Genomic DNA, 25,194 nt, shown 5'->3' with positions numbered 1-25,194 from the left:
ACAGATGAGACATTCCTAGGGTCCAGTGCAGCTCATCCAGGAGGAAGCCATCCCCACAAAGGCAGAGGGGCAAGGAGGAGGCAGGACACAGGGGAGCAAGAGGGAGAGCAGAGGACCAGGCTCTGAAGGTGACTCCATGGGGAGAAGGAATAACCATTCCAGAACATCCTGGGTGTGTGGCTAAGAGAGCAAGATTTCTCAGGCAGTGGGCTGATCTCAGTTCTCCCAGGCTTACCTCAGAGGCTGCCTGGGCTTGTCTGGCCCCTGGAAGGGCAGAAGCTGCTGAGGTAACAAGTCCACTGCCCACCCACCGACCTCTCCCTCTATCTGGGGCTGACAACTTCAGTCAGTCTTGAGTTCTTGGCTTTGAACCTGGACAGGCCTGTGAGCCCCCCTCAGTGAAAGGGACAGCCCCCTCCAGGAAAGAGAGGGGCATGGGAGACACAACTCAGCCCCAAGTGGGTGGTCCTCCCCCATAGCCCTCAGGGGCTCTGGAATAAAAACAGGAGCACCTTGTCTTACAAAGGCCATGGGAGTTTACTATGACCAGTTCCCAATGCTCTGACAGACATGGCTTTGTCCTGCTTCTAAGACACAGCCAGGGGGCGCTGGCCACCAAGTTGGTGGCAGTTCCCAGGACCCCTGTAGGCTCCCTGGCATCACCAGCAGGGAGGGTAGAGGTGGTGGATGCACCATTGGCCAGAGCTAGCAGGTCAAGGCCTAACGCCGCCAATTGGTGGGAAGAGATTGAAAATCACCGGGCTCCAAAGGGCTGGGGTCCTTGGGTTATGAGTCATCTTTGGGATGACTAACTTATCATCCAACTTTTGGGATACTTACGAGAGTATTAATAATTACACCAGGACAGGCGTCACCCAAGACTGTCCCAAGCAAGACAAAGCATGCAGTGACCATAACAGTGAACAGACGCAAAAGAAATGCCTGGTCAAACTGCCCAGGGCAGTGCTTCTTAAACGTTCTGTGGTGAAGAACTTTTTTTCCCGCATCTACTATGGTTGGATACTGTATTAATCTGCTCAGGCTGTCACAACAAACACCACAGCCTGGGTGGCTTAAACAAAGGAAATTTAGTTTCTCACAGTTCTGGCGACCAGAAGCCCAAGATCAAAGTGGCTCCGACATCTGTCTCGTTGGTTTGCAAATGACCATTTTCTCGTATGTCCTGACACAATCTTTCCTCTCCACATGGCACATGTCTGTGTCCAAATTTCCTCTTCTTATAAGGACACCAGTCATACTGGTTAGGGCACACCCATATGATCTCAATTTTACCTTAATTTGTAGTAGAATTATGTGAGGAGCCCTGCTCATTTGTGCTAACATTAGGCCAGTGGGTACCACTGTGGTGGAGAAAAGAGGTGATGGGCCCTTTTGTTTGTGGACTGTGAGCTGACATTCTGAGACCCCTTGTGTCGTGCGGGGTCTCTGGTCCTGCTCCCGCATAAGGACACAGGATATGGTGAGGCCAAAAAGGAACACCCACGGAGACATAGATAGGGGAGTCAGACCACTATACTCTCACAGGCGGCTAGGCTGGAGATAGAGGAAGCAGGAGCCCCACGATGAGCAATCCGCCGTCCACTTCTCTGCCAACCAACCAACAACCTCTTGCTAACCGCAATCCGCGCTTGCTAGCTCAGCCACGGCAGTTATATTAGTGGCCAATGGCTAACCGGTAACAGCTGATGGCCAACTAGTCACAGCTGACGGCCATCTACTATCTGAGCCAGCACCTTCCCACATGAGGCCGAGAGCCTGGAAACTGCTCTCTGGGACTTTGTCCCCACACCTTGATATGCAAATCTGAGTGACGATATGAGTAAATTTACCTAGGGCCCAGCAGCAAGTCTAAAAGGAACTCTGTCCTTCCAGTCCCCAGCGAAGTGGTCACTACTTCCTGGTATGTGGATTACGCGCAGTATCTCTTAGCCATACATCATGGTACATGTGATACACAGGCTAGGTGACAAATAGTGCCAGGATAGGGAAATATCAGTAGCATTTCTGGAGCTCATATCATCACAGAATAGAAAATTTGAAAGATGTTACTCACATGGGAAACTTAAAGCAACTAAAAGGATTGAATGCAAAATCTACCAATAGGAGAAACAAACAAGAAACGGGAGTAAAACCCAATGGTGAATGAAGCATAAAATAGGTGAATTAAATACAGTTAGGAGACCAGTCATGAAAGTCAAAGTTAGTGAGGTTTGATATCATTAGAATTTCCCTGATGAACTGGGACAGTCCCAGCTGGACCCATTAGCAGGAAGTAACCCCAGGTGATCCTTTATCTAAGGGCTCGAGCATATGTGGGGACAGAGCCAGGAGAGCAGTTTCCAGGCTCTCGGCCTCACGTGGGAAGGTGCTGGCTCGGGGAGTAGATGGCCGTCCGCTGTGACTAGTTGGCCGTCAGCTGTTACCAGTTAGCCATTGGCCACTGATATAACTGCCGTGGCTGAGCTAGCAAGCACGGATTGCAGTTAGCAAGTGAGGCGGGTTGGCAGAAAAGCGGATGGCAGGTTGCAGATCGTGTGGCTCCTGCTTCCTATGTCTCTAACCCAGCCGCCAGCGAGAATATAGTGGTCCGTGGCTCTGTGGGTGTTCCTTTTTGGCCTCACCTTTTCCTGCATCCTTATGCGGGGAGCGGGAGCTGAGACCCCATATAAGACCCTGCATGACAGCATAGCGTGTGGCTGAGGCCAGAAGCCCTTTGAACATGGCCACTCAGGCCCTCTGCTCTGGGAAATGATGGCTGGCCCTGTGAGTATGACCTTCAAGACCTGCAGCGTTAGGTCCCACATGTAGGGCACCAGGGCAGAGGCCAGCAGTGAGCTGGGTGAGCAAGAGCATTACCAGGGCATGGGGTGGCATGGAGGGTGGTCTGTCAGACTGTGGGGGCCCCCGTTCATCAACATTATCATTTGACCTTGACCCAAGCAATGAAACTTAATTAAAGGATTGAGGACTGGTCCCTTTGGACCAAGTAAACCCCTAGGACTTTTGTACAATTCATGGACAGAGTAGGGGCAGTCTCAAGAGAGAATGGACTTCAGCTAATGAGAGAATATGGTACTTGAGTTATTCGTTAGAGAAACAAAAGAGATATGTCCACATTGTCCACCAAACTGATGAAATAGATCATACTCCATAACTCATGAAACATTTATGACATATGCTATTTTGCCAGGCCCATTTTCTGGACACTGACTATACCAAGATGGATAAGATAAAGGTCTAACCCCTAATATCAGAATATTTCTTGGGAAAGATAGTCTAATAAACAGACAGTAAGAACAGAAGATGACAAATCCAGGAACAGAGGCTTACCTTCTAGTTGTGTGTGTTTGTGAGGGGACAATAAACAAAGAACCAGAAAAATATAGTATGTTACATGTAATCAATGTCCTGGAAAAAGAGAAAACAAGAAGCAAGAAGGGAGGCGGTGGGCACTGCTCTTGTAAACAGTTTGGCAACATGTTGACATTTGAGCAGAGATCTGTAGGAAGTGAGGGAGTGAGCCATGCAGTCATGTGGGGGAAGAGGAAACTGCAAGCGCAAAGGCCCTGAGGCAGGAGCAAGCCTGTTGTGTTCCAGAATATAGCTGGAAGCAAGTGGGGCTGGAGCACTGGGAACAAGGAGGGGAGAAGTGAGAAAGGAGGCCAGAAAGATTATGTCATTTCCTCTGAGTAAAGTGAGGAGCCATTAGAGGGTTTTGAAGAGAAGAATGACATGACATGACTTAGGTTTTAAGAGATTCACTCTGGTTGTTGTGCTGAGAATAGACTGGTGGGAACAACAGCAGGGGGACCAGGTAGGAGTCTAGTATAGAAATCAACATAAACAGGAAAGTGGCTTAGGCCAGCATGGGAAAAAGTGGCCAGATTTGGACATAATTTGCAGATAGAAAAGAACCAACAGAATTTGCTGATGGCTTGAATTTAGAGATGGAGAGAAAGAAAGGAGTCAAGGAGAACTTTATATTTTTGTATTGTTGGCTTTTTAAAATCAGGTTTATGGAGGTATAGTTTACACACAGTAAAATTCGAATGTTTGATGTATAGTTCTGTAAAGTTTTGACAAATGCATAGAATCATGTAGCTGCCATCTCAATGAACATACAGAACCAGTTCCATCCTGCAAAAAATTCCCCATGCCCAGTTGGTGGTCAATCCTTCCTCCATCCCAGCTTCTGGCAACCACCGATCTGTTCTCTGTCCCTATAGTTTTGCCTTCTCCACAGTGTCATAAAAATGGAATCATACAATGTGTAGCCTCTTGAGTTTAGCTTCTTCCCCTGCATCCAAGACTAGAAGAAGGAAGAAGGTGGGAAAGGATCATGCCAGCTGAATATGTCTCTTTTATCATTAAAAAAATCCTGCTCAAAAAACCACCCATCAGACATCCACTTCCATCTCATTGGCCAACACTCAGTCTCACAGGCTCTTGTGACCGTGCGGGAGAGTGTGGAAGTGGGCATTTCGTTTTCCAGCCTCTAACGTGGAGGGAGCAAGGGATGGGGATTAGAATGGGTGTTGACTTCGCCAACCAAAGGAGTCTGCCACCTCGGGGAAGTCAGGGTGGGGGTGTGGGGGGTGCGGGTGGCGTTAACTGTGTGTTTTTCCACACTTGTTCTGAACACAGAGTGGAGAAGAGTTGGGCGGTCCCAGGCATGAAAGGGAAAGTCTCCTCAGGGGTTAAAGATTTGAGGAAGGTGTGTGTGAAGGAGCCATAGCCAGACCACACAGCCTGAAGCTAAGGCAGTTTCTGCTTAATGACAGTTGTTACTGTGGCCAGATGGTCTCCACCCCTGCCCTTGGGGAGGTAAGGAGGACTCTGCAAAGGGCTGTTCTGTGGGGGAGGACCCAGGAGATCGGAAGGTGAATGGAGACATCTGCCTGGGAGCTCAGGATGGGCATGCCGGCCCCCTTCCTGCTGGGCTCCATGGGACTCCCCTGAAGGAGACAGCTGGGCAGGCCCAAGGGTCTCCATCTGCAGCCCCTAGAGGCAGGTGGTGTTTGTGAAGCCAAGGCAGAGAGGCCTTCCCACCTAGAGAGGCCTAGATTTGGGGTGTCTTCCTGGGCCCGCCTCCAAGCAAGGACAAAGGGGCTCTGTGGTCCTGATGTGGACCCTGCTTGGGCTGGGCTGACTACATTTCTACCCCCGATTGGAGAGGGGGCATCATTGGACATCCTGTTGCACTTTGGAGTCGGAGGCCAGTTCCCACTCCAGGCCCAGCCTGTCCCTCAGGCTCCTTGAAGAGGGCAGTAGGGTTCCCTTGGGCTCAGGGGCTCCCTGGAGGCTGATCACTCAACTCAGAGAAAACCCACCTCACCCAGGAGTGTCCTGCCATTTATGGGGCGACTTTTCTGCCCCAGCAGATGTTTCTAGGCATCGCTTTCTCAGGGGCTTCTGTCTTGAAGGGGAGGGATAGGGTGGGATTATAAACAGACAGGCAGGGGAGAGACTGACGGACAGAAAGGGGGACAGAAAGAGGGATCCAGGGAGAAGGGGAAGGAATGATGGACAGGGTACTTAGGGATAGAAGGTGGGTTTCAAGGACCAGGAGAGCCTGCGGGACAGAGGGGGAAATTGAGGGAGGGGCAGGGGTAGCAAATGAGGTTGGGGGGATTGACAGCAAGAGAGGAGGGTGAGGTGACGAGAGATGGAGTGACAGGTAAACAGGGGACTAGGTCATAAAGGGGAAGCCCCAAGAGTGGCTCTTACCTGAGCCACCCACTCACTCCCCAGGCTGTTTCCCATGTGAGCAGGAGGCCAGTTTAGTGTTTGCTTGTTTGTTTTTTAATGAAACCAACCCCTCAGCATTTACTGTGATCTGGTAATAACCTAAGGGTAATCAAAACAATATAAACAAATGTGTTACAACACTACCCCCAATAAAGGATACCAAAACACAAACAAAAACCTGCCACTACCTTCTTAAAAACTCACTTCACTGACCAGTTTCGTTTGGAAATACATCTCTCTTTTAGTACCACTTGACCTAGTTGTTTTCTTGATTTTGCTTTAGAATGAATCTCTTTTGCATGAACTATTTCCGGGAAGCCCAAGTAGGAGAGGACAGGGTTCCAGATGTGGGGGGCTGACTGGGGACGAGGACCAAGACAGGCCCAGGAGGCTGCAGAAGGGTGGGCAGGAGGAAAGGCCATCCTGGGGGAAAGAGAGTGTTAGCTGGGTCCCCTGCAGTGCAGGAAGCCTGGTGGCCCCTTGTGGCCTGGGACATGGCTCTCCTCCCCCACTGTGGGCACAGACAGGTGACTCAAGCCAGCCTTGAGGCCGGGCCTAGAGCCTTGCTGTCTCATTGTTGTGCTCCTTCCTCCGAAGGGAGGATGCACAAAACCAGCAGTGAGTCACTCCTGAGTCATCTCCTTGAGGTGTGGAGGCCGCCTCAGCCCAAATCCAGGAGACGGGGCTCTGAGTGTAGGGGGAGGGGGGAAGACACCCACTCTCACAGGGATGGTTTCTCTCAGCCAGTCCTGTTTCACAAAGCCAACTGGCAGGACCCTGCAGCTCCCACATCCCCCAGGGCCCTTTCAAGTGGCAGAGCTGGGTCTGCCAGGCCGCGGGGCCTCCTGCCTTCTCTCCATGGAAGGACAGTGCCAAGGACAGGGGACGGGATGTTGAACCCCAGCTGGACAGGACCCCTGCCTGCCCCCATTTTAACCCCAAGTGGACCCGGGCTTCCCAATGTCCCCATACACAAGGGGAAAAACAGAAACTAAGGAATAAATAATTTATTGAAATTAGGGGAATAAATAAGATTGGCGGGCAGGGTTAGAAATAACTGTAAAAATTATTAACATGTATATACACAAAGGCTCTCCGGGCCCCGGAGGTGGAGCCGGAGCCCGGGGGCGGGGCTAGGGCGGGGCCTCCCAGCGGAGGGGACCCGGCGCCGGCACGCGGGCGCCACCCAGAGGTAGACGGCTTATTTGCAATGGAGGAAATCACGTGGTCAGGCGACTGGGGCTCCCCGCGCCGCTCTGTGTTCGCCGATCCTTAACTCGGTCGGCCGTCTCCCCTGAGAGTGTCCGCGGAACTGCACGCCTTGCACGATCCTCTGCACCCAGGAGCGATGGGCGGTCAGGCTGATATAGACGCCCGGCCGGTTGCGCTCTGCACAGCCCTCGCCCCAGCTGATGATCCCCGCCAGCAGCCAGGTGTCCTCAACCTGGCACATCAAGGGGCCTCCAGAGTCGCCCTGCGGAGGAGGGCAGGTTAGGGAGTCACGTGGGGCAGGAAGTGGGCAGAACCCAGGACCCGACACAGAGGGTGGCAGACGGTTCCCTTTGGCGAGGGGCATTTCTCCATCCCGGAGGTCGTGGCATGCAAACTCCACCCAGGCCGGGAGGACCGGGAACACACCTTCCGGGCTCACTTCTGGTGACAAGCACTCGGTGTGAGACCTCTCTCACAGGTGGGGCAGGGAGTATTGTTATTTGTTTGACAGGTAGGAAAACTGAAGCTCAGAAAGAAGAAATGACTTGCCCAAACTGGAAACCACCGGCAGCAGCGTAAGAATTGTAACAAGTACAATGTCCACACCCAGGCATTGATCATCACGTTATCCTACCATCCTCCACTACAGCGATGGCACTGTAACTTGTCCTGGTGACCAGGACGTGGGACCCCCCCAAACACACACCACTTAGGGGAATGCAGACTCCCTGAGAGTGGGGTCTGGACACCCGACATACTCAGTATACATTGGATGTATGAACGGATGGATGAGTGGCTGAGCCCAGGCCAGTTCTGAAGGCATCTAGGGGAACTGCAGGTCACAGATGATTCTGGCAGAGGCCCAGCCCGTGGTGATGGAGCTCAGTGGGGCAGGGCTAAGAAGGTGGGGTGCTCACCAGACAGGCATCCCGCTCCCCTTCCAGGTAGCCGGCACACAGCATGTCCTCGGTGATGGCTTCCTGTCCAGCTCCCCGCCAATACAGGCGGCCACAGATTTCCGGGTCGATGATGGGAACCTTCAGCTTCTGCAGCGTCTGAGGTTGGGACAGGGGCACTGGGAGTAGGGAGGAGAGAGTCAGGCTTGGGAAGCTCCCCCCTGGTTGCCTCCTCAATTCTCTCTCCCAGCCCCCTCCGCGGCGCTGCTCCAAGGCTAATGGACCAGCTCTGTCAGGTTCTCCCAAGTTATTTGTGGAAAACCCAAATTCCAGGCCTCCACCTCTGGACCTACTGAATCCAAGAATGAACGTGTGTCTGGAAGCCCTGAATCATTAACAAGCACTCGGATGCTCACAAAATGATTGGAACCTATGGTCCCGGCTTGTCCTGTCTCAGGCACTACCCCCGCCAGCCTGGGGACTGCTGCGGATGGTGCCCATAAAGAACCACTCGGTGTTCAATGTCATCAAGGCTTCAGGAATCCCTCCACAGCCTGGGCTGAGGGGATTGTAGACCCTCCTCACTCGACAATCCCAGTTCTCACAGGAGCCCCTAAAAAGGACCACGGGGAGGCTGGCTGCAGCCTCAGAATCAGTTTGACTGATGTCAAATGACTGGTGTCATTTCTCTGAAGTCTTCTAGAATCTGGTTAAAGTCCCACTTTTCTTACACTTTGTCTTTCCTTAGTGTCTCTCTCTCTCGTCTATTTATCTACCTATGTATCTATCTTTTTCTGATTCACTGCCTTACTTTTTCTAATCTGCTTTGTGTTTCTAGATGATGTTTTCCAAACCTCCAGACTTAGTTTGACAATTATATTTTACAATGGTGGAAACTGTATTTTCTCCTGGGAATTTTGCCTGCAATTACGGCATCCTGCCACCAGGGGCGCCTATTCCCACTTTGGAGTCTTAGGGCTGTTTTCATATTCATGGTATTCACTTGGCCCCCTGTGTGCCTCCTTTCAGCCATTTCTAGATCACTTAATAGCTTTGTTGAGCTGGCTCCTGTTGCCTCAGAGCACAGCCAAAGGTACTCTGTAACTAGAAATGACCTAAAATTGTCCACGTAGGCTTCTGTGATGTCACATCTCTGGGTTGCAGCCCATCTTTTCATCTTTCTCTATCATGCTATGCCTCTGGTCTCTCCACTTTGCTGCCTACGGCACCTGTGTCTCTGAGTGCCCGCCATGGTCTGTCCTCACCCATCCCCAACACCTGATGGTGAAGAAACACACCTCCATCATGGACACTGCCCCAGCCTGCAATCCAGCAGTTGGTGTTCGGAGGGAGATGGACGGAATAATCAGGCAGGCAGATGGGCAGGATTCGCTCAGAGAACTGGATGGGGTGCTCGAGGCGCACCAGGGCAATGTCAGCACGGGAGCCCTCCTTCCAGGAGTACACAGGGTGGGGGTACACCCAGGAGATGCCCACCTGCTGGGACCGCTGGCCAGGGTTCGCCAGCTGCCAGATGCCCAGCAGCACAGAAAACTGGAGTGGCTTGTTCAGAGTGCTAGAAGGAAGAGGGAAGCAGACGGGGTCAGCCAGGAACCACGGGTGGCCAGGAAGAGTCTGGGAGGGGTGTCTGGGGAACAGCATGCACAGGAACGCCCCACGAAAGCAAAAGCAGCTTTTTGGCAGGAGCAGGGTCCCTCCTGAGGGACCCCAGACTGGGCCAGGGCCTGGCAGTGGGAAGAACCTGGGTCTGGGGCAGGAAGCCAGGGAGTCAAGTGGAGGAGACTGGCTGTCATACCCCTTGAAACAGTGGGCAGCAGTGACCACCCAGCGGTTGGTGAGCAGGGAGCCAGCACAGTGGTGGGTTCCGTTCTTCTGGATGCTCACAACCCAGGGCCACTCGGAATCTGCGCTGTCCTCACCACCCACAATCCGGTTCAGCTGCTGGGGCTTCCCACAGTCTGGGGGGGCTGGCAGAGGAGAGCGTCAGTTTCTGTTATCCCCTTGGCGGCACAGCCCTCGTCCCCTTCCATCTTCCCTTCGCCCACCTCAAATGCTTAGGCTCGTGCTCCACGCCTCTCCCTCTGCCCTCCTACCCTGCAGGTACCCCCTCCCTTGCTTTTTCTTCCCCGCCCTGTCCTTCCTCTGCCTCCACTCTGGCTGACCTTTCCCCCTTCACTTGGTCCTCCACCTTGCCCACAACTCGCTTCCTTTTACCTTCTGGACCACGCACCCTCCTGGGCTCTGACTGCACTCGGGCCTCTCTCTTCCACATCGCAGTCTCTGCTCTGCTCTCTGGGCCTCATTTCCTGCCTGCTCTCCAGCTTCTTTTCCCCCTCTTGCCCCACTGCCCCCTTCTGACCTGCTCCTGACACACAAACTGCTCTCCCCTTCAGGCTTCATCCGTCCCCCCTCCCTTCAGGGTGGCTCCTACTCACCAGGCATCTTGACAGCATTGAGGGTGGCTGAGGACAAGAGAAAGAAAGGGTCAGGCCAGTGGAGATCTCAGTGCCCAGTGAAGATGAGGCCACAATGTCCAGAGGGGAGGAGCCTCCAGTGTCCAGTGGAGAGGAGCACCCCATTAGGTGCCCAGTGACCCTCCCTACCCAGTCTCATTGCCGGGCCCCTGCAGGCCTCCCAAGGCGAGGCGTTTCCTGGAGCTTGGCTAGGGCAGGCAGAGTCCTCATGCCCTGACTATAAACTGAGCTTTCCCCCTCCCACCAGCTTCCTGTCCAGCTTGTGCCCAGGATCCATCCCACCTGCTGGTGGACAAGGGACCAACTCCTGGGGCGTCTCTCACTGACGGTAAGGGGGGGTACATGCCTGACACTCTCAGGCTTTCTCCACCAGACCTGAGTCAGTGACCTGAGACCCCCTCCCCCCCACCAAATACCCCCAAGCCCAAAGCCTGGATGCTGCTGCCCCAGGAGACCGAAGAGACAGAAGGGAAGGAGATGATGACAGCGATGAATTTGATCACTAATAACCACCAGAGCTGAAGCTGTGAGTCCGCCTTTGCCTCCCCCCAGTGTTTCATTTAATCTTTGCGGCCTTGGAGAACAGTGACAAACAGAGCAGTCAAATAGCAGGAGAGAGAGAAGGAGAAAGAGAGAGAGAACACAAGTAAAGGAAGCAAAAGAGAATTCAGGCAGGACCAGGAGGGAAGGCGGCTGAGTCGAGAGGGGGTAGGGGGTGATCCTGCAGGGGCAGAGAGGGAAGGAGGAGAAGAGGGAGGCGGACAGCAGGTCCTCAAGACTCACCAGTAGAAGCCAGAAGCAGCAGGGAGGTTAAGATCCTGAGCCAGCCCCCACCCAGGGCTGGGGGGTGTCTGGAAATGAGCATGGCAGGTGGGGGTGGGGTTACAGCCAGACAAGCTGCTCGGGCCGCTGGCTGCCAGGAGTGTTCAGAGTTCCCTGCAGGTCACCCCAGGTTTTATCGAGGAGGCGGAATGCAGTCGGACCAGTCCCCCCAGTGAGTGGCTCAGTCCCTGCCACCTGGGGCTGTAGGTCACCCAAGGGGGTGGGGCTGCTGGGAGGAAATGAGCCGTTACAGGAACTAGGGGGCTCTAACTGGGACCCCTGCTTCAGGTCTGGACCAATGGACTCAGGATCTGGATATGGGGCTAAGGAAGCTAGCCGCCCCCCCCCCCAGCTCTGGCTGCGGGTCCAGGATCTGGCCTCTGGAGGGGCAGGTGAGGGGACCTGGGGTGTGGCCTTACATAGACGGGGGGTTGGGGGCAGAGAAAGGTCCCCACAGCTTGAAAGGAAGGGATCCAAAGTGGGAAGGGCAGGTGCTCGGACAGAGGGCCTGGCCCACAGCAGAGGAAAGCTCGGGGATGCCCCAGGGCTTGGGGACATGGGGGCTGGCAATGGGGCTGCCCAGAGGCTCAATAACTGCTCCTGCCTCCAAGACTTAATTTGAGGCACGTGGCCCAGCCCAGGGCTTGGGTATCCTGTTAATCCATTTACTGGAGCACTGTGAATCAGGCCCGCAGTGGCTGCCTGTCATGGGGCCACCTTCCTGTGAGCTGTGTCACTTGGAAACCCAACAACTCACCCTTCACCTGGACTCCCGAGAAGCCAGGGGAGGCCAGCTAGGTGCTCTGATGGTTGTGACTGACAAGACTGCCTGGGAAGGACTGGAGGGCTATTTCTCCCACGTCCCAACCTGGCCCCTGAACTCCTGGGATCTCCTCATAGGGGGTAAAAGGGCAAGAGGGTGGCGATTACTGGGGGAGCCCAGGTCAGGTGTTGAAGCTGAGGTGCTGCTCCTCCCCCAGGAGTCTGCCCTCCTGATCCTGGAACCCCCACAACCACAACCCTGAAGGCAGGTCTTTCCTGATCCAGTGCTTGCACTCTTCCACACCCCCACCCTAAGCAGGAGGAGCAAGCTTCTTCCTCCTCAGAGACAGACATGTGTCTTTGTCCCTTTTCTCGTTTAATCAAAGAAACTGGAGCTAGGCCTTTGCTATGCCTGTGGGGCGGGGGCGGAGGCAAGAGAAATAACAATAACAGCTGAGGGAGTTTTTAGTGCACCGGGCATCGCCTCATTTAATCCTCAAATTCCCTTATCATTATTCCATTCTGCAGATGAGGAAACTGAGGCCACTTAGGGAGGTTAATGATTTGCCCAAGGTCTCCTAGCTGGTGAGTGGTGGAGTCCGGATTTGAACCCTGAGCCTGGGGAGGGACAGGGCACTGGATTAGACTCAGTGGAGCCTGAGGGAGTTCAGTCCAATGGATGGATAATTGTCATCAGGAGTCCTACGTGAGGGTGGGTGAGGGCCTCAGGGGTCCAGAGAAGGCACCTGACCCCAGTGCGGGGGCCAGTGAAGGCTTCCCAAAAAAGAAGGACCTTGAAATAGAGGCAAGGAGAGCAAGTTGGAGTTGGCCCTGCAGAGACGTGGGGATGAGGGTCAGCAGAGGGGGGACCAGGCACAAGTGCTTGAAGGAGAGAGAGGGCGAGTGAGTGCCGGTGAGTCTGGGGCTGGGGCACAGAGGGACAGAGCGCTGGGAAGGGCTGGGGGCTGCGATAGGCAGGTCCTCAGTGCACTCCCTGCTAGGCAGACCCCAGCTTGATCAACATGTTCGACCCCCAGAGGCTGCCCCAGGGGTGGACCCCCGGGCTGCATACCTCTTTGGGCTGTTAGGGGTTCTGTGGTGGCAGGGTTCCGAGATCAGAAACAGATAGCCTCCCTTGGGACTGTCAGTACCAAAAAGGATTATTGTGTGTTTTACTGGCGTTGCTTCTGTTAGGAGGCAGGATTAACTCAGGTTAAATTGCGGGGGCCAGCCCCCATCCCAGCACACCCAAAGACAAGCCATGGATGGGGCGCAGGAGCCTTGAACAGCCCCCAGCTGATGCATTATTCTCTGTCCTAGGACTGGGGGGAAAGAGGGACTACAGGAAAACACCCACACAGAATCATCAAGTGAGGGGCAATTTCCATGGGGTCCCCTGAGCCGCTGAGCAGAAATGCCCTAGGTGGGGGGAGGGTGCCCTTCCTCCCCTGCTCACTCTCCGGGGTCTGCCTCTACACCCACACCCCCATTCTCCCTCAACACACTCCCTTCCTGAAACTGAGGTGCTGGGCCTCCCCGGCATTTGACAGGCATTTATTGGGCACCTGCTGTATGCCAGACCTTGTGCTGGGCACCGAGGCACAGTGGTGAAAAAGACACAGGTCCTATCCTCAGGCAACACTTGTCTCCCGGGGGTGGGAGGCAGGTGAGCCAGTAATTACAGTGAGGTGGCACGGAGTGGGCACAGAGGCCCTGGGACTGGAAAGGGGGTGTCGGGAAAGGAGTGGCGGTGGGCACCGATTCTGAAGGGCCACCCTGACGTTGGGTGCTGTTTGCTGCAACCCCTTGAGGGGCACAGTGTGAGGAGGCTCCCCGTGGATCCTCAGGTTCTAGGTTGGTGCCTGGTGCGTGCTGAACCTCAGTGGATGTTTGTTGAATGAATAAATGAGTGTGGAAGAGGGGAGTCAGGAGGAATCCACTGGGAACTGACTGCTCCTGCCTCCTGCTTCTCTCGGGTCCTCTTTGTTCCAGATTTTCCTGTCTTTCAGGAGACCTGGACCACTTCCCAGATGACCCCAGGGGCAGGCATGTACCCCGAGATGTTTCTGTCCTTGACATGGGGTGGCCAGGAAGAGAGCCACAAGGAGCAAGCCCGGTGGGAGCCAGAGGAAGTCCTGAGCAGCCAGTGAAGACTTCCTGGCACAAGTCCTGGGCAGGGGCCCCAGGGACCGGCTCCCCAATTCCCAGGGAGTGGAGACCCTGGTATGATTCAACAGCCATTTAACAAAATATTAATTGTCTACCATATGCTGGACCCACATGGGGCACCCTGACTGGGCATTTCTTCACCCGGGCATGAGATGGATGGGCTGTTCACCCTGCCATCCATTCTACCAAGTCCCTGCCAGGGCCACTAATGAATCCGAAGAGAGGTTTGGATGACAACACAGGGTGCTGAGGCCTTACATGGAACAGCAGCTGGAACTGGCAGTGCTTGACCCAGAGAAGTGACTCACCGGAGGCATTTCAGACGTGGGCACTGGGGTCAGGGCAGAGATCTGAACAGGGGTATCCATTCATCATCATCCAAAACTTACCGAGCACCTATTGCGTGCCAGGCACTGCCCTACGAGCTGGAGATACAGCAGTGAACAAACCATGAACTATCCTGCCCTCATGGCAGGGACGCTGGAGTAAACAGAATCAACATAGTTAATCATTTAGATTGACAGGTGGTAAAGACTCTGGGGAAAAACAAAGCAAGTGGGGGGTTAGGACAGGAAGAGGGGAACAGGAGGTGGGGAGAGGTGCAGTGAGGGGTTGCAATCTTCTATCAGGAGCCCAGGGCACTGTTCACTTTTGAGCTGAGACTTGCAGGAGTGTGGGTAAGAGTCATGCGTGCTCTCATTCATTATTCCAGCCCCAGGAACGGCTTGTGTGGGTGGGACTGGTGGATTGGAGCCGTGGCAAAGGAAAGGCACAGGCGCTAAGGGGGGCTGGCTCTGCTTGAGCCGGGCTCCAAAGGACAAGTTGGGGACACTAGGAGAAGAGAGTGCTCCAGGGTGAGGGACCAGCCAGCTCGGGACAGAAGCCACCCTTGTGCGCCCACCCATGTAAAGGAGCCTTTGCCTAGGGGCAGGGGGAGCAGCGGAGGGCTGCTGGGATCCCACCTGGATCAGGGGCACAGGAAGGGGAGGGAGGAGACAGGTGGGACATAGAGTCATGCCAGGTGAGCCCGGGTCAGGGACTCCTCAGGTGGCCATGGAGATGGAGAGACGGATGGGCAGGTGTCAGTGAGCAAGGCAGGTAATCCGCTGACAACCATCCAGGCTTGCCCGGGACAGTGCTAGGCAAAATGGGACGGCCGGTCACCCCAGGCAGAGCCTCTGTCCGGAATCATAGGAGATGGGAAAGAGGGTGGCAAGGTGCCGCACGCTCAAGCTTCCATTGTTGGAAATTTGGGGAAAGCAGAAGATAGAAGCCCAGGATGCTGTGACCTCTAAGGTCTTCAGTTGTCCTCTGATCTCCCAAGAGAGAGGATCTGATGAGCCATGTAGGGCCTGAGAGAAACCCAGCAGACAGTGATGGAGCATGGGACTGCTCTCTCCTCTGTGGCTTAGATTTTCATGACATTCTGGCCTTGGCTGGAGGTTTCAAGCCGTTTTCTGCAGGGAGAGGCTTGGTCTCTCTGAGCTGGGGAGGGGGAGTCCTCCATGATGTTTGGAGCCTGGGTGTGAGCCCACCTTGAACTCCAGGTACGTTGCTTGGCCTTCAGGAGCCCCTTTCCTCTTGGTTCTAGCCATGTGTTCTGAGATCAGAGCCGCAAAGCAGGTGTGGAATCCCAGCTCCAGTGGGTTTTGTTAGACCTGCAGTGTTGTTTGTTTTTGTAAATTGGGTAAACACACATTAAAAAAAAAATGTATATGGGGGCAGCTGGATGGCTCAGTTGGTGAGAGCGCAAGCTCTTGAAAGCAGGGTTGCCGGTTCAATTCCCGCATGGGATGGTGGGCTGCGCCCCCTGCAACTAAAGATTGAAAACGGCGACTGGACTTGGAGCTGAGCTGCGCCCTCCACAACTAGATTGAAGGACAACGACTTGGAGCTGATGGGCCCTGGAGAAACACACTGTTCCCCAATATTCCCCAATAAAAATTTAAAAAATAATATATATATGTATATATATGAATTTTTACTAATGCTGCTGTGAACGTAAGTATACAAGTATCTGACTGAGCCTTGCTCAAACAGGTATCTGTACATGCGTGCTCACAGCAACATTACTCATAACAGCCAAAACGTGGGAACAACCCAAATGTCTATCGATGAATGGATACACAAAATATGGTCCATTCGTACAATGGAATATTATTGAACCATAAAAAAGAATGAAGTACTGACATTTCCTAGAACATGGATGAACCTCAAAAACATGCTCAGTGAAAGAGACCAGACACAGGAGGACAAATACTGTACGATTCCGCTTGTAGAGGTCCCTAGAGTCGTCAAACTCATGCAGACAGAAAGTAGATAAGGAGGAGTCGGAGTTTAATGGGGACAGGGTTCCAGCTTGAGACGATGAGGAGGTTGTAGCGGTGGTTGCACAATAGTGTGAATGTACTTAATGCCGCTGAAATGTACACTTAAAAACAGTTAAAATGGTAAATCTTATGTACACTTTACTGAAACTTAAAAAATGGGGGGGAAACTCTGAATGTCCGTCTTTTCATGGATGTTCGAAGCTGTGGCAAGGCTGGGTTCCGCTGGCTGAGTGGCCCTGATTGCAGCACAGCCCCGCCCACCCACTCCCACTCGTTGACACTGGCCAGTGCCCTGGGTCCTCAGGCATTTCCTGTTCTTGGAGGGCAGGGCCTGGGACAGAACAGATGCCCCATTCCCTCTTGAGATGACTCAGTGTAAGCTCCCAGCGTGAGCAGATCCCTCCAGAGGAGCCGGGTAAACAGTAGCTCCTTCCTCCAACCTGGGTCTCAATTTATGCGTCAGTGACGGGGATCTGCCATGATCCCCCACTGCCACGCCTGTCATGACCACCTGCAAAAGGGCTGCTCAGTTGTGAAGGGCTAGTGGGCGCGCTTGCAAGGTTGAGTGCAGATTGAGCAACTGCCTGGGCTGGGCTCATCTGCAGGCACGGTTTTCTGGGGTACTAATGGTTTTGAGGAGCCTGCCCTGGCTGATACCGGGGACATTAGAGGACATGCTGAGGATCTGGCATTTTGTCACCTTCCCACAGGGACATCCTCCTGTCTAACCACACTCCTGAACTGTCCTGGGAATCAGATGTCACTAGGGGGCTCCCTGCCTCTTGGAGACTTGGGTCAAACTTGGTTCCAACCCCGGTCCACGTCCCAGGTCCCAGGTCCCACTCAGAGCCCTCCCCACGGCCCGCATGCCACGGACCTCACATTTTCCTCTGGCTCCTCAAGGTCTTCTCGGTTCTACCCATCCCTGTCCTGGCCCCAAAGCTCTGTCTCCTCCCCGCCCCAAGAAACCTAGCCTGACATTGCACATAACACCGAATCCTTTCCCCGGATCTTCTGGCTCTCCAACCCTGGGCTGCGTAGTCAGGCATGTATCTCCCTCCCCACACCCTTACTTAAAATTCTGGAAAATAAAATTTTCTCCATCCTATAAAAGCATTGCCTGTCCTCTTAACATTACTTTAAAATGGAAGTTGAGCATCCTCTCCTTGCCCAGCATTTCTTTCTCTAGTCTTAGTGATCCCCCTTCCCCCGTCCCTGCCTCAATCCCAAACTTTCTAAATGCAGAGCTCCCTACTGTCTGACTCTTTGAAGGTTGGACTTCTAGGGTTCAGGTGTTAATTATATGACACCATGTATCTTCATTCTGGCTAATGTCTTCTTGGAATATAGAGCACTGTTAGTTCTTGTGGTCCACTAAGACCTTCAGGCATTTCTTTTTTTTTTTTTAAAAGCTGCACTTATGCCTGCCCCTCCATCGCTTACTGGTCTAAATCTTTCTCTATGGCAGCATCCTCCAGTTTTCCTTCCATGGCTTAGAGCACTCTCTTAGGTTTTGTTCGCAACCTTTTCCTCCTTCAGAAAAGTTGGCTGTACACTGGAATTCTTAGAGTTAATCCCATTTTCCCCATTCACTCCTATTGTTCTCGTGGAAAAAATACCCCATCAGCCTGGGCTGAAAATGTTCAGGGAGAAAAGTGGTTAGTCCTCCTACAGAGATGTCACTGGACTGTCCACTCAGAATCCCTCACTCCCACTCCCAACTTCCCAGTCTACATGCTGCTTTCTCTGGTTGATGGAAAAAGCCCCCACCACCACCTCCACGAGAATTTTCTCCTTGTGTCTGGCTAATCCAACTGATCACATGTGAGCTTGGAGACCGTTACTTTGTCTGTTTGTTTACCCTTAAAATAACATGTTTATTTAGGGGATGTCTTAATGCGGCTCCTACTGTCTAGCAAGAGCTGATTGTTAAGTTTTCAGGAATTTTCCAAGTGTTTGACGTCACATTAGTATGTTGAAATTAGCCATGCATAATGGGACAATTTATACCATGAAAATCAGCAAATGCTATAAAACAGGTCTTTTTTCCTCCCGATAGCCCACTGTGCAATATTGACTGGCATCCACCCTTTGACCAACATATATATTTTTTTAATTGGGGAATATTGGGGAACAGTGTGTTTTTCCAGGATGTCAAGTCATTGTTTTTCAATCTAGTTGTGGGGTGGGGGGTGCAGCTCAGCTCCAAGTCAAGTCCTTGTGGTTTTTTTTTTCAATCTAGTTGTGGAGGGCCAGCTCACTGGCCCATGTGGGACTCAAACCAGCAACCTTGATGTTACGAGCACTGCACTCCAACCACTGAGCCAACCGGCCACCCACCGGTGGCTCAGCTCCAAACTCAAGCCGTTGTTTTCAATCTAGCTGTGGAGGGTGCAGTTCACTGGCCCATGTGGGAATCGAATGGGCAACCTTGTTTTTAAGAACTCACACTCTAACCAACTGAGCCTTCCGGCCGCCCTGACCAGCATATGCTGAAGCCTGACTCCAACAGTCACGCGTACTTCTCTCCCTTCTACCTAGGAACAACAAGAACTTCTACTCTCGCCCAACAATGAGAAATCAGTCTGGAAGGATTGTGCTTCCTCCCTGACCAGGAAGCAGAAAGGGAGCTCCAGGCTGGGAAGGGCTCAGACCAGACTGCTGGTGATAAGAGGTGAAGTGGGACGGAAAGAGGGAAATGGGTGAGCTGGGTGAGCTGACTCGCTGGGTACCCGTTGCTGGGCTGAGCAGTTTCCAGCACTCCTGGTGACAAATCAGTGACTTGAAGACTGAGGGCAGGACCTCAGAGTGGTGAGGTCAAAGGTCATGGCCAAGGGCTCACGGAGAGGAAGCGACTGACTGCACAGGATTAGCCATGTCTGGGGGTAGGTGCAGAATGAGGGGCCCCAGCTCAGTTCCAGAGGTGAGCTGGATGCAGTGCTGGGATTTGCAGGTCCTCCTGGCCCTGCCTTTGAGGGGACCTACTGATCGTGTGACTCAGCCCCCCCAGGTGACCTGGGCAGCCACGTCATGCCATCATGCTAGCTGCAGAGAGGAAGCATGGAGAAACCAGCTCCAGCCTCCCCCGCAGGGTGGAGCGCCATCTCCAACCACGTTCCTCCTCCCCACTCATCCTTCCAGGGAAATGAGTGACTGTGCTAATTACTGCTAATGAATGGCTTCTGGGTAAGTCAGAGTGTGGAGGTTTCTCCAGCCAGGAAGACAGAGCTCTGGGGTGAGAGGCACATGTGCATGGGGGGGTGGGGGTCAGTCAGCAGCTGGGATTGAGACACCCCTCTGTGCTGGCAGCCTGAGGAAGGCGAGCCCCAGAGAGCCTGGGGGAGACACAAGGCACCCCCTTCCATCCCACAGCTGTTCCTTCAAGCCATAGTCTGGGTGCTGGAAACTTGAACTTCCAACAAGGTTCTCCCAAACAGAACCTTGAGATTCTCTTGAATCCAGACCGCACCTCCCAGGCCCCCATCTCAGAAAATGGGACCACATTCACCCCAGTCCTCAAGCCAGAAGGCTGAGAGTCACCATTTTCCTCCCACCTATATCCAACCGAAAAGGAAAAACTCTGTATACACAGAACACTTTTAATACCAGATGTGTGGGGTTTTCCACACCAAGCAATTCTCCAATTCTCTGTGGACACCGAGAATCCTGCGACTTAATTCAATTCAGACACGAACTAGACTTCATGCAGACCCCACGGGTTAAGGACTCAGTCCTATGAGACTTCCCCCACTTCACGTGGTTGTTGCTAAGGTGCATCTTGCAATCCCAGTAAGAACCACAACGGCTGACAACATGTCTATGGGGCCTCCCACAAGGAGTATGGGCCCCAGGCAAGTGCCTCAGGCATCCGTAGCCAACAGCATTACTATCCATAGGCTAAGGCTGATGGAATAATATTTCTTATTATTTCACACCAATCCATCAGCAAGACATGGTTTCCTGGGGCGGCTGGATGCCTCAGTTGGTTAGAGCACAAGCTCTAAACAACAAGGTTGCCGGTTCAATTCCCGCATGGGATGGTGGGCTGCGCCCCCTGCAACTAAAGATTGAAAACCGCAACTGGACTTGGAGCTGAGCTGCGCCCTCCACAACTAGATTGAAGGATGACTTGGAGCTAATGGGCCCTGGAGAAACACACTGTTCCGCAATATTCCCCAATTTTAAAAAAAAAAAAAGACACGGTTTCCAGCCTAGGACAAGTGGGAAGATCCAGGCACAAAAGTCCATCAGCTCTGCTCCGGACACTGGAACAGCCTCCCGATGGTCCCCTGCTCCCCCTTCCAGTTTCTTCTCCCCCAGCAACCAGAGATGTTTAACAAAACAAATATCAGATCATGGCACTTCCCAGTTGAAAACTCAAGGTGCCTACTGCCCTTAGGAGATCCAAACTCCTTGTCTCCTCCTTCCAGGCTTTGCATTATCTGCCCCCGTGCTGACCTCTCTCCCTAGCTCATTCCTTTCCAGCCACGCTGGTCCTCTGTTTCCTCTAAGCCCTTTTCTATCTAAGGGCCCTTGCATGTGCTATTCCATCTATCTGGAAGGTCTTACTTAACCCCATTTTCAGAGTTGGCACCTTCTCTTAGGTCTTAGTTTAAGTGACACCCTTTCTGTTACTCTTTTTCTCAGACCTGTAGGGAAAAGTGTGGAAGATTTAAAATGGGCAAATGAGATTACCAGATATCCTGCCAATGGACTGCTGCAACCTCCAGGGGTTATCTGATCCTATGGGGGTGTGTGATTTGTCTGATTAGACTATTTCATAACTCTGTATGCCTATAGAGGCAGAAGTTAGTCGGCAGAAAACTGATAGTAATGAAAATAATTCCTGTTCCTAGAAAAGAAAATGACATCCCACCTCTGCAGTTTTGCCAGTTTGCATTAGTTGGCAAAATTCATTTCAGCATTCCTTATCTGACCATAAATGTGTGGTACTCTGAGTCCTCTTTTGAACAAGTTGTACTATCCTACTGGTTCCTTCCTTAATTGATAAATAGTAAAATCTTTGAGATGACCTTAGAAAAGTCATAATTTTACCTTTGTGAAAATTATCTTTTAAGGGTAGCCTGTATATTTCATTCATTGATGTGTCTTGTTTACAAACTGGCTTACTAACCTATATGTTCCATGAGGATAGGAACCTTTTGTGCTTATTAGGGATAATTGTGGAAGAGTTTGAAATGGGCAAATAAGGTAACTGAATGCCCTTTCAAAGGAATCTGCCCCTTGTCGGATCCTTTGGAGCTATGATTCCATGGGGGTCTTTGTGCCTTTGTCTTCAACTAGGTCTTTTACAAGTACATTTTCCCCTTCCATTTTGCAGAAAAGATGATTCCAAACATTACACTTTTTTTTAATTTAATTTTTTCTTTTTTAAAGAGAGCGCAGCTCACAGTGGCCCATGTGGGGATCGAACCGGCAATCTTGGTGTTATCAGCACCACGTTCTAACCAACTGAGCTAACCAGCCACCCCAAACATTACATTTTCTTGCTCTGTGTGACATTGACCAGTTTTGCATCCATTTGCAAATTGATTTCAGCATTCCTGATTTCCCATATACTATCTGTCTTTTCTTCAGATTCCTTTTTAAGCCAGTTTAACATCTTGCTGGCTTTCTCATTCAAATGAGTTAAAATTTTTCACACGTGCCCATTTTATATTTATTTGAAAGTTATGCTTTTTTACCTTTTTGGAAATTATACTTTTAACAGCTTACTATTATATCCTCAGTGCTTGGTATGCAATGGCCCCCCCAGTTTTGTTGACTCAATTAATTAAATGAAACAGTTTACACATTTTTACTTAATTAATAAAACAGGTTACAGATTATATATTTTTTCCTTTTTATAACATTGGGATCATACTACTACATTATTTTCATGTTTTTTAAATGTTGTAGTATCTTTCCATGTCAGTAAATTATTCACTCACAACATGCTCATTAATCATATTATATTATTAACCATACTATATTATAATATGCTATTATATAATTTACCAGAAGGCCATACCCTCTGATACCGGACATTTGTTCTTTTTACTGTTGTACATAACGCTTCAATAAACAATATTGTTCATAAATCTTTGAAAAATCATGTCTGATTATTTCCTCAAGTTACATTCCTCATAGGGAAATTGTTAAGTCAAAAGTCATACACTTATTTACAGGTCTTGGTATGTATCATAAAACTATCCTTTTTTCTAAAAAAAATTTTTAAAACTTTTCTGAAGTTGTATAATGATTTTTCTTCCCTTTCTTTACCGTAGAAAAATAGAATGAAAACATTTTCCCTTGTATCCTGACAGGGTTTGAAGGTTAGGTCTTTCTTGCCCTTGAGGAAAGGAGAACTAGTTTTCCAGTTACTAATGACTTGTCTCAAGGCTTAATGTGGCATCAAGGTCTGTTGTGAAAGAGTAAGGCGCAGGTTTGAAGAGAGAGGAGACAGGAAATGCCTCAGCTAGGAAGAGGAAGGGGGAAGGATTTCCCCAAGTCTGAAAGATGGGAGGCCCTGAAACCCTAGCAAAGCTCCACCGGAAGGCACTGCTCAAAGGTTCAGGAGCCCCAGGGAGCCGAGGCTTCCCTGGGAGAGCTCAGCTTTCACCAGGAGACCCCAGCCTTCTGGTGCCACAGCTTGGGAGTGCCCAGAGTGGACTCACCTGATCAGAATCTGCCCCTCTCTCACGCCTGCACTGCGCAGGGCTGTACTGCCCACCTCCACTTGTCCCACGCCTGGTAACCCCAAACTCCCCCAAGTCAGCAGATTTTCAGCTAGGATGCTGATAGGGCCAAACTGAATGTCAACTACAAGTTGGTAAACAGCCACTTCCCCAAGCCCCGGATTGCCCCTTAAAGCCCAGCTGTTCCAGCCGTCCCCTAGACGGCCCCCAAACTCTAGCAATTAAAGAGCTAATGTCTGTTGAGACAGGGGGACTCCAAGGGTTCCAGCAAGCCTGTTCGGATTGTTTCTTTCCTGTAAAGAACTGGTTAAATATTTTTAATATTGCCCCTGCACCCGTGCTACGGAGCAGGGGTAGAGAGCAGTGCAGGAACTGACCTGAACAAGTCCTAGGCTCGCTGAGCTGGGATAGTAGTTAATATCGTCTTCATGTCTTCTGCTTTCTCCCAACCTAATTAACCTTGAGCCCTTCCCAACTTACTTCCTATGGGCCCACAGTCTCTAGTTTGTTATCCACAATTTATAGGGCAGCCCACAGTCGTAAGGCTGACACTACTCCAGAATCATCCAGACCTCGGTTCCAATAACTGCCGACTTGCCATACTCAACACATGACCTCACGTCATCCTCTTCCTTCTGCCCAAAGTATGCAGTCTTCCCCACTGTACATATGAAGAAATGAGCTGAGAGAAGGGAGGGATTGACCCCAATTCACAGGGCAAGTAGGAAGGCCAGGAGTCAAATGAAATGCCCCAGGGCCATTTTAAGATCTTGATAAGCTAGAACATTCTTAGCTTTGGAGACCTGACCACCTGGCATCAAACATGAACATACACCTGTCTCTACAGAGTAAATGCAGTGGACTGGTAACCATAGGCTTTTGAGTTGCAGTTGGCTAGTGGATATAGTTATGTTTTGGGGACATTTAATAAGCATCTATGTGTTTCAATTTGGCAGCTCCCCTTTCCTATTTGAGAGTAGAATTATTTTTCAGAACTCAGACACTGCTGTAATACTGAAAAGTTACAACAGGCTGAAATCCTTGTCTTCTCACTACATGACTTCCCCGTTTCCCTGCAATATGATCCCCATTTCACACACAAGAACACCACATACAGGATTCTTCTGGGTGCAAATAACAGAAGATTGTGACTCACCCTTGCTGGAAGCAAAATAACATGACTGTACTACTGTGACTTTATCATTCCAGGAAACACCTGCCCAGGAAGACAAAAGGTGCAAACAATCTTACTCCTTTACTTCAGGAAAATCCATTTATAACCACACAACTTTTCGTTGGTAGCATCAAATAACTAACTGTTGAAGCTCCAAGACTCTTTGAAACCTTTACTTCACCATGACTACAAATTCTAAACTACTATGACCCACAGTCCTAAGCTATATGACGCGATCTTTACCCAATACTAGTTAAGTCCTGCATCAAAAGGCTCACCTTAAACCAGACCCCAAAACCTCAATACCTCCACGTTGCCCCTCTCACCTCTACTCGCAGAACTCTGAGGGTATGTTAGGGGAGCCAGCATTTGACAGAACCGATACGGTGGGCAGAGTCCAATCAGGTAGCTCTCCTAGGAGGGATGGGAACTAACTGCCAACAACGGAGAAAATAATACAGATGTCAGGGAGCCAGTGTCTGTTGCAGAAACCAAATTCCAGCAAGGTTAAATGCCTTGCCCGAGATCACTCAGTTGGCTGAGGACCTTGAGGGCAACACAAGTTTCCGCACCCAACTCCCGGCTTTTTTACTATGCGGGGCTTCGCCCGCTTCCGCACCCGCACCAGAAGCCTGGGTAACCTCCTTCCCTGACCTCCCCGGCCTCAGGGTGCCTCAAGAGGAAGCTCCTGTCCTTCATCCCTCTGCACTCATCCAAACTAGCTCAGGATCCGGGAAAACACAAGCTAACTGCGAGGTGATCAATTAACTCCAGCCAATGAATGACCTACACTCGCTCTGGATGCCTAGCCAGCGGAACTGTGGGCTCTGCGCGAGGGATGCCGGGAAGGAGAAGGGGCGGGGCGAC

At 51.5% G+C, this 25,194-nt stretch overlaps 1 protein-coding gene across 2 annotated transcripts; it reads right to left on the bottom strand.

Annotated features, from left to right (window-relative positions):
• Positions 1-6,761: 6,761 nt before the first annotated feature.
• Positions 6,762-24,820, bottom strand: LOC117019856 (brain-specific serine protease 4). 2 transcript variants are annotated; one of them, XM_033102085.1, is made up of 7 exons: positions 24,654-24,820; positions 24,310-24,369; positions 10,334-10,360; positions 9,694-9,865; positions 9,176-9,453; positions 7,899-8,056; positions 6,762-7,243 (listed from the first exon to the last, which is right to left on the bottom strand). In XM_033102085.1, exons 1-7 carry the CDS (start codon positions 24,694-24,696, stop codon positions 6,998-7,000), a joined length of 984 nt encoding a protein of 327 aa, XP_032957976.1. In that variant the 5' UTR covers positions 24,697-24,820; the 3' UTR covers positions 6,762-6,997. The 2 variants fall into 2 exon arrangements, with proteins under 2 accessions (XP_032957976.1, XP_032957977.1); XM_033102086.1 differs by lacking the exons at positions 24,310-24,369; positions 24,654-24,820 and adding an exon at positions 11,156-11,323.
• Positions 24,821-25,194: the final 374 nt, after the last annotated feature.

Source organism: Rhinolophus ferrumequinum (genome assembly GCF_004115265.2).
Source record: "Rhinolophus ferrumequinum isolate MPI-CBG mRhiFer1 chromosome 15 unlocalized genomic scaffold, mRhiFer1_v1.p scaffold_54_arrow_ctg1_1, whole genome shotgun sequence".
Classification (NCBI taxonomy): domain Eukaryota; kingdom Metazoa; phylum Chordata; class Mammalia; order Chiroptera; family Rhinolophidae; genus Rhinolophus; species Rhinolophus ferrumequinum.
The sequence above is the reverse complement of the archived record's forward strand: the minus strand, read 5'-3'. Positions and strand labels throughout refer to the sequence as shown.

What these genes read in the sequence shown, in the direction of transcription:
- LOC117019856 (XM_033102085.1), bottom strand. Translation starts at nt 24,696, where the DNA reads ATGCTGGCTCCCCTAACATACCCTCAGAGTTCTGCGAGTAGAG. An exon ending in TTATTTTGCTTCCAGCAAGG is followed by an intron (nt 10,361 to 24,309) that starts GTGAGTCACAAT and finishes TCTTGTCCTCAG; the next exon opens with CCACCCTCAATGCTGTCAAG. An exon ending in GCTGCCCACTGTTTCAAGGG is followed by an intron (nt 9,454 to 9,693) that starts GTATGACAGCCA and finishes TCTTCCTTCTAG; the next exon opens with CACTCTGAACAAGCCACTCC.